This window comes from Amphiprion ocellaris, chromosome 1 (assembly GCF_022539595.1).
Source record: "Amphiprion ocellaris isolate individual 3 ecotype Okinawa chromosome 1, ASM2253959v1, whole genome shotgun sequence".
Taxonomy (NCBI): Eukaryota; Metazoa; Chordata; class Actinopteri; family Pomacentridae; genus Amphiprion; species Amphiprion ocellaris.
In genome coordinates this window covers 13,691,536-13,700,704 of record NC_072766.1, presented here as the reverse complement: position 1 = coordinate 13,700,704, position 9,169 = coordinate 13,691,536, and the positions used below count along the sequence as shown (strand labels likewise).

General features: G+C 40.6%; 1 protein-coding gene across 1 annotated transcript; it reads right to left on the bottom strand.

Annotated features, from left to right (window-relative positions):
- Positions 1-289: 289 nt before the first annotated feature.
- On the bottom strand, positions 290-9,169 carry cmtr2 (cap methyltransferase 2). The gene is made up of 3 exons (XM_023277409.3): positions 9,103-9,169; positions 4,212-5,477; positions 290-2,976 (listed from the first exon to the last, which is right to left on the bottom strand). The coding sequence occupies exons 2-3, from the start codon at positions 5,466-5,468 to the stop codon at positions 1,933-1,935; spliced, it is 2,301 nt and encodes a 766-aa protein (XP_023133177.2). The 5' UTR covers positions 5,469-5,477; positions 9,103-9,169; the 3' UTR covers positions 290-1,932.

Here is a 9,169-nt window from a genome sequence, read left to right as displayed (position 1 = left end):
TGTGGTGAACATCTCACCCTCACAGTGCCGCTATCAGGCCTGCATACTTATATTTTGTTTCTGAAACAGTATTTTGGATTATGTACAGAAGTTCATGCAAAGTGACAAGCTTTTTCACTGCAGCATATTGCACTTGTTTTAGAGAGATTTAGAGAAAATTTTTCTTCTTTCATTTTAAAGAAACAAAAACTTTCTGAGGGACACAGAGGGCAGATATTCTTACTTTCACATCACTAGAGGATTTTGTCACACTTCAGCAGTCTCAAGGGACAGAAAGATTAAATCTATGTCATTTATCACTGCACATTTTTATTATGTTTGTATGAAAATAAACTGCATTAAATTTTACCAAAATTAAACAAACAGAATCCACAAATGACGCAACTACAAATATGTGTCATTTTTCCTCTAACACTTCATGAGCTGTGCAGAACATGAACAATGAAACATTTTCATGTCTTCTGATATGGATAGAAAGTTTTCATCATAGGGTACAAAAAAAGATGGAAAGATCCCAAATATTCTGGGATGAAATCATGTGTTGTTGCAGGACAGCAGGAACTTCAGGGTAAAGTCCAGACTGTGATGTGTGAGGCTGAGGGTGGACTTCTGTTTGTTCAGCCTCCTTAAAATCCTCAGTGGATTTAGTCACGGATGAGCTCTTTTGATCAACTACTGAGAGTAATTTGCTTTTTCATGCTTTGCAAGTTCATACCATCACAGTTTTGTTCTCGCCTGCAGGTCTTTAGTAGCTGTGTATACAACAGACTGACATTTTGTTTGAGGTGAAACAAAAACTACAACAATATGAACTGAAGTCATGTTGAGATTGAAGAAGAGAGGCTGAATTTATTCAACGTCGTGGGTTGGACATCTGTATTTATGAACTCTAAAACTCCCTGCTCAGTGCATTATCAAATAAGTTCTGCTATTTAATAACCTAATGTAAATCTGTAACAACAAATCATTACTGGACTTTCTTTTAAAACAATGAAATCAATGAATATCTGCACTGACTTCAGAATTCCAGCGTAGCACTTGTTTCTAACACACCAAATACATGATGGGGCAAACTTCTAGTATTACCTTGATCGACTGTGACTGCATGTAAGAGACTAATGGAAGAACTCTGAAAACGGGCAACATGTGACACGTGATGGACTAAATATTTATTTTGTTTATCAATGCTCAGTGAGAAAAGTATGTATATCCAAATAAGATATGTTCACCTTTGAAGTTAGTCTGATAACGGTTTTGAAAAAGAGCTATTCAGTTTGGGCAGTAAATAACTGTGTCTAAGAAATGAAATGAACAGGACATTTTACAGATGAAAAATAAACTCCCAGGTGACACAGTTTCTACATGAATTCGAACAGAACATATAATGTCAGTGTCTTTCATTTTTCTGTACTGCATTTTTGTAATTTATCAGCTAATGCACTGATTCCAAAATATGTGCAATAAAAGAAAATGTGCCATCAGTTGTATGAAGCTCTGTGTTGCTTCAAAGCAAGTCAGTAAAGTCTGATAAATGTCCTCCAACAGTCAGCATTATTTCTAAAGACAAGACTGAGAATGAAAAATATCTGAAGTGTGGAGTTAAAAGAAATGAGCTTAAATCCAAGGTCAAGCTGAGCTGTGGGTATCGACGGCACCAGGTTTTAACGAGCAAGAAGAAAGGAGATCTCTGTTTTTGCTAGTTCAGTGTTAATCCTTGTGTAATCTGTCCATTGAGAGTCAGACAACGTTATAGGAGTGTAATGTTCAATCATATGAGTGCTCTGTAGGTATCAGCATGCAAAAATGATTCAGTGACTAACTGCTGGAAGCTCATACAGCTGAGCAATCTGCTGCTTCAACAAGAACAAAACAGACTGTGACAGCTTCTGAAATGACAGCATGTATCCCAGAGTGACAGTTCACTAAACTGCACTATGACTGCATGAGCAGATGCAGCTTCCGCTGGATGATTTCCGAGTTCATGGTCCACAGGAACTCAGTGAGTCCTCCACTGAGCAGCTCCTCCATGGGAACAAACTGCAGCACCTGTCTGTCACCTCCACAAGGCTGCTTTTTACCCGTGTCCTGTTCTTCTTTTAACTGATTCATGCAGCTCTGAACGTCGGTTAGAACCGGCAGCATTCGGGCAGCAGCTTCAGGACAGAAGTCAATGCACACAAGCAGCATCCCGACCACAGCAGAGGGGGGCGGGCACCTGAAGGAGACCGAGTGAAAACATGTGTGCAGGCAGAGCACAACAGCTGCAGTGACACGAGTGAGGGCGGAGAACACCGGCAGCAGCAGGGCATCTCCAGAGCTCAAGGTCTGCAGGGAAAACAGGACACAAGCGACGAGCTGCTGCTGGTAAAGCGGCTCCCCGTCGTGCAGCGACATGCAGCCTCCTGGAGGAAATGAAGGCTCTGCAGAAAATGTTAAGACTAAATCCCCAATTTGGCTCTCACAGGCGCCCCAAGCAGAGTGGCCGCCAAACACCAGACATTGTTTCTTCTTTTTGTTCCCCACGTTGAAGGCACAAAGACCTGCAACCTCAGACAAGATGGAGGCCGCACAAGCCACTTGGCATGAGTCACAGGGAGAAACACAGGTCCAGTCTACATCTGTGTCCATCAGGGCTTCGTTCAAGTGGTTTAACAGTCCTCCTTCACAGAACGGAGAGTTTCTGACGGCAGGCAGCGCCGCCCCAACAATCACATACCATGAATCCACGTGGCAGCTGGACAGGGGTCCGTCCAACACGCAGCCCGTCCCACCGTCCCCAGTGCAGTGTCTCTGGATCCAGCTGGCATGACAACCTTTCTCAATACGCTCCCTCCAGCTCAGGGTCTGCAATTCCCTGCGCTCATTGAAGGAGCCTGTTTGCTTCTTCTGTCCCAGAGGTCGACCAGCTGAGACGCTGCAGCAGGCGGGACTCACCGTGTTACGAGAGATCCAGCGGCTCCGCGGGAGAAAACTCACCTACACACAGAAACACTTGTTCAAGTTCAAATTTAATCATTTGAAAGGTTGTCTTGTCAGCCATTACAAAACCTGAGAATAATGTTGGAATTTAAATGAGCACAAAACACTGATCAGAATGTCCAGTGTCGGTAAAGGGAACATTATCTCTTTGATTTTGATTTTAAATTGAATTTGTTTGGGGATTTTTGCAGCTTAGTTCACAGTCTGACTCGACTGTATACCACCATGTATGAATTTTAAAGTAGCTAAAGTAGGTATTTTGTGCAGATCCATGAAATTGGTGAATCTGTTGATAAATGAAGGTAAAAATCAAACAGATGAATAACTTCACAGTTAAGTAGCTGGCTGGCAAGAGTAGTTACAGCCTATTTAATGCTGTATTTGTTGTACATATAATTAAAAACTGAGGACATTAAGGTTGTTTTAAACAGGGTAATAATACATCAGCTGTACTATGGTGGGCTCCAACACACATTGCAGTTCCAGAGCTGGATGAAATGGAGAATTGCTTTTAAAGTTCTTCATAACATGAAAAGAAGAACTAATTTAGTCAAGTGTTTGAAAATGTGGTTGCAGATTTAATTACTAAAAACAAAAAAGGCCTAAATGTCTCAACAAATGTCTGTCAACGCACATTTTTATACTGTTTGGTTAATTTTGTACTTGCTGCAAAATTTACCTTCATGAGAATAAAGTTGCTGTTGAAGCGCATGTGATCCAGGCGCAAGAAAGTACCGACAAATTCACCACGAGATGCGAAGCTTTTAGATTTAAGAGCAACTTAGACATACAGAAAACCACTTCACTAAGTCACTGCTTTTGAATGTTTGCACATACAAATGTTCAGGTTCCTAAAGAAATTAAGACTTGAAATGCACTGGGCTACCTAAACTGAGTTTGAACACAATGAACTTTGACATCTGATAAAAGGTCTGCAGCCATGCTAGTGACAGCCATGATTAGAGCTGACTGCTGGGATTCACATGCTAAGAAGCTCACAATGACAATGCTAATATATTAAAGTTGAGCAGGAGCCTTGTCACCATGTTCAGCTCACTGACAAAATGTCTTTAAAGTGCTCAGGAGAAAAAAAATTCTCCAACTTCAGTACAACCTCAATCTGTTCCTGAGAAACATGTGATATGACTGGAAATTCTAGAACAGCTTCTAAATGGATCTTTAAGTTATTGTCATCTCAGTTATGTAGTCATCATGTTCTGAAAACATCATACCTGGAAGCGCTGCAGGTATTCATGAGCCACACAGTCCCTGATGTGGTCGAGCTGCTGCCGCTGCTCTGTGCTCATTTCCTCAAACAGTCGCAGGTTTTCTGTGATCGTCTCCACCTGCAGTGTGTGGAAGTAGAGGCACACTTCTTCATGCTGTTTCAGAAACGTCTCCGGGAGGATAGAATTCGGGAAAAGTGCCTCTCGGTCAGCCAGATGTGGTCCGTAATTACGAATGAGTTTTGACAGCAGAGGCCTCACAGCCTCTTTGGCATCATAGTTCAGACACACAACATAAACCTCAGAGTTTCCTGCCTTGCTGGTGGCAGGCTTGAAGACGTTGACAGATTGGAAACAGCAGTTCAGCAGGTAGAGTAAGCAGACGGAGGTGTGTTCATACAGTGTGAACATTTTCAGTACAAAGGAGCCTCCTGGGCTCAGGAGCAGCAGTGCAGCTGTGACCTCGCAGTAATGCAGCGAAGCCACCAGCGCCTCCTGCTCATCAGGGTTCTCCTGACAGTCAAAACTTCCATCTGCCGTCACCAAATCAACTCTACGCATGTTTGACACAAACGCCTGCAGATCCAGCAAATGTTTCTGCATCATGATGTTGCCGGTGTTATCTGAGCCAAAGAACCACCAGGGCAGTGTGTTGGCGATCAGCCGATCATCTGCGATGGTCGTGCCTCCCCCGTTAGCCTCATGGTACGGGTTGAGAGTGTTGGCGGCCCAGCTCCAGTCACAGTATCGCGTAAAGTCACTGGTTTTCATGTAGTGGTTCAGAGCGGTTATAAAGGCTCCTGGAGCTTCACACAGGTGGACCGTGTTCAGCTCTCCATTCTGAAGAGCCTCCTCTGGGAGAAGATTAAAGGATCCGAGGATCTCGTAGAACTTACACCAGGCTTGAGTGCAGATTTCTGCGTTTGCAGCAGAACGTACGGCAGCGATCACCTTCCCGGCCCGATTGGTAGAGTTGGTGTGCTGATGCCACACCTGTATGTTCTTGTCACTGAGCTGGTTCTTCACGCCGTTCAGCGACACCTTCAGCGCCTGCAGACGGCAGTGCTCCTCCGCTGAGTGTCTGAGAGCAGCATTTGGGTCGGGGATGCTCCACTCCCCGCTGGATGGTTTCACATAGGTTTTAACTTTACTAAAAAGGCTTTGTATCTCAGCCAGTGTTTCAGGGTCAGATGTCACCATCTTGTTGAAAGACTGCTGCTGCTGCTTGCTGACTTTCCTCTTGGTGCTACTACCCGAGTTCATCCTCCACACCTGTTGTGGGATAACAACAAGAGGAGTCGGGACATGCACTGATTAAAAAGCAAGCCTGCATCATTCACTTTATGTTTGGATCTAATCCACCAGAGTGTTTTCAGTGTTTATGTGGCCCGCTTACACACTGCAGGTAGATTCAATCTTCAGAGAAAAAAAAAAAACATCAGCTGAGAGTACATTTCACAGTGACTTATACTGCGGTTCAGCTCTGCAACCCTTAATTCTAATCTCCGTGCATGAGTGGTGTTGAAATGTCGGCTAGTTGTATTATGGTGCCCTCAGGCCATGGAGCAGACTGTAAATACTAGTGATTACCTCAACAGGCTGCTGCTTCACCCGACAACATCACAACTACAACACACGGCATCCTATAATAAGGCTTGGAAACAACCAGATTCACACAACACTGGTGTATTTTATCAACATGCTTATATGATAACTATATAAGGATCTAAGTTATCTTAAAGATGATGTTGCTGTTCTGTGAAAATCACTTTTCTTTGTCAGCATAGCATGGGAAAAGAAAACAGGCCAGTTATTTTCCCTTTTTTTAAAAACTGAGGTTTAACATATTTATTTCACTATAAAGGACAGTTCAGTTTTTCTGACAAATTTTGAAACAGCAAATCTGGAGACATGATGTTGTGATTGTTGACCACAGTACGGCTCACACAGGAGCACAGTCTTCAAAAATTACATTTAGGTAAATCTCAGGGTTTTTCTTACATAAAAAATTTTGCTGCCAATCCAAAGAGGTTACAGCCAGCATAAAAGTGTTGTGATCATTTAAAAATATATTTAGATAGATAGATAGATAGATAGATAGATAGATAGATAGATAGATAGATAGATAGATAGATAGATAGATAGATAGATAGATAGATAGATAGATAGATAGATAGATTCCTATGAAATAACACAACACAGGCTCTTTGTATTTCCTCTATGTGGACCAACCTCACTGTGGTGCATTGTCTCCCTCCAAGAACCTGTGATAAGAAACTCCATCACCGTGTGCTATAATAATCTTTAGCAATCCATGTAATTATTGAACAATTTCTGATTCATGACATAAAAATAATTTACAGTCAAAATCAAATTAACAGAGTTAATTCACTGCCCATGTGCACATGATTTAGATGACAACGTTGAGCAGGAGAAGGAATTTCTGGGTCACTTCTTGATTAGTCTGCAGTGATGAATGGCAATATGTGGTATACAACTAATGACAGCACATCCATCAGTTACATGTCATAAATCACACTGATAAGCACCACTGCTGGTTATGAAAGTCTGCAGCTCTGTGTACTATTTGGAAACAGAAATGCTGTTAACATAAACAACAAAGACAAACAGCCTGATTGATGTCACTTTTTCATCCATGTCAGAGATCCGTGAAGAGATTAAGATACTTGGGGTAGGTCAGACATTTAGTGATATTAATTCATTTTGAATTGATCAACACTGATATATTTGAGATCTCAGCTGCTGCAAAGTCAAAGTAAAAACCATAAAAGCAGAGACACTGTGGCTTAGCAGTGGATAAATAGATAAAATTACGGAGTTAAAATGTGTGACAACTATGAAAAATAATTCTTTATGCTATTTAATAATGAATGATTTATATTTGCAATTTGTCAAATAAGCCTATCTGTTAGATGTGCAGCTCGTGGTTGTACAAAACAGCAGCAGCATTTCTTCAATTCCAACATGGAATATGGCAATTACACACAAAAGCAGAGATCATTTAGAGATATCTATGAGTTTCCTAAACTCACACCTGTAAGCCAAAACCTTTCCTGCATTTATCCCATAATAAGCAATTAAAAGAGACCTTAGGCTGTAGGTCCTGGCAGGGATTTAGATTTTTTTTTTTTTTTTTTAAATAAATAAATAAATAAAAAATCATAGCCTAAGAGGTCAATTGAAAAAAAATCATAACATGTTGTTTATAGTTTTCAGGGCAATGGCATGTAAGTATTTAGCAAGTAATGAAAAATAATAGCATTTTGATCACCAATACTGCATAAAAAGGGTCAGCCTTGCTATTATACATTGACTGATTATCACTGTTGTCATTTTTTATCCAATATGACAGAATTTCATTTCAAAATGCATTACTTTGACTCAGAAGCAGCTAGCTCTATCTGTAATCACGTCTCCGTGGACTTCAGCCATGTCTCTCCTACAGCGCCATATGGTTGGTTACATGTCACGAGTAAAAATGTAAAAATGTTACCCTCTCCTCTTTTATTTTTGTGTTTTTGTTTGTTATTCCTTTGCTGGCTTGTATATATGTACCCTTTGCTATTTAACTACTGAATGCATGTTGAATGCACATTATGCATGTTTTTGTAATCACTGGGTGGACTCTGGGAATCTAAGTCAGTGGAAATGTTTGTTCAATATGTTTTCTTTTCTTATTGTCTGTTAAAAACCATCTGGTTTCTGTATGCTGGAGGTTCACTATATACAAAACTGGTGTAAAATCTTCCTGAAATTAAAGCATTGCAGGAAAAACACAAACTGATAGCCAATTTTGTTTGTTATTAATTTTCTGTGACCACTACTTTGTGCTCAACAATGAAGATTTTTAATTTTCTTCTTGGTCTCCCAGAAATATGAATTAAAAGTGACAAGGCAATTTAATTCAATCTCAGCTTTTTAATCTGGTTAATGGATCCATGACGATTATTTACCAGAAGATACCATCAGCAGAGGAAACGTGATGACACTGTAGTTTCTCTCTGATGCTTCAGTCACGACCGGAAGCTTCCAGTTACAGTAAATGGATGTTAATGCATCTTTGTTCTCATGCTACGAACAGATCAGCGGTTTAATACACTGATGTAATCCTATTTCTGCACTAATGATCTTACTGGTTAGCTCATTTACTGCAATTAGTCTTTATAGCGGATTAAAGCAATAATTCTATGATATAAATGAGGTGCTGGAAGTAAATGTTAATTATGGTAATGTGAATTTGGAGGCCAGGAATTTAATTTTCACTGCAAATGTCTGTCAGTTCCAAATATCATCTATTGGTGTCCTTAATTACTAATAATTGGTATCAGCCCTGAAAAGAACAAATTAATCAATCTTTTTTAGTATTAATGTATAACAGTTCTGTCTGTGGAAGTACAATAATTAATATTAAATTATTCCCTGTTGATTTTTTGCCTTATTTGACTATCAAGCAACAATAATAGGATGTTTCAAATGAGAAATTCTTGCAATGTTGCTGATTGAACTTAATAAACCGGATGTTATATTTGTGAGACGTGAGGTAAATAAGGACTAATGAAAGAGTGTAGGGATAAAACTTTACACAGTTAGTTCAGGCCATAATGCAGCAGCTAGTTTGGGTCTGTGAGGACAGTCTAAATGCATCCGTGTTAAAAAATATTCCCTTGCGGAAAGCAAACAGGTGTAACATAAAGTTTTCCCTCAGCTGGAGCAGAATGTTTCCCACAGAGCTCCACGTCGAGTTGAGTCTCCTAAAACCCGCAAAGTCTGAATCTTCTAACACGCCGGGTTCAAGCCTTCATGTCTCGTGTCTCTGTCTCGGAGCTGTCTACCGATAAAACACAGAACCAGCCGCAAAAACAAAACATAAACTCACCGCACTGACTCTGCTGCTGCCAGGAAGCGGAACCAACCGGTCACATGACTCACAGCAACACCGCGCA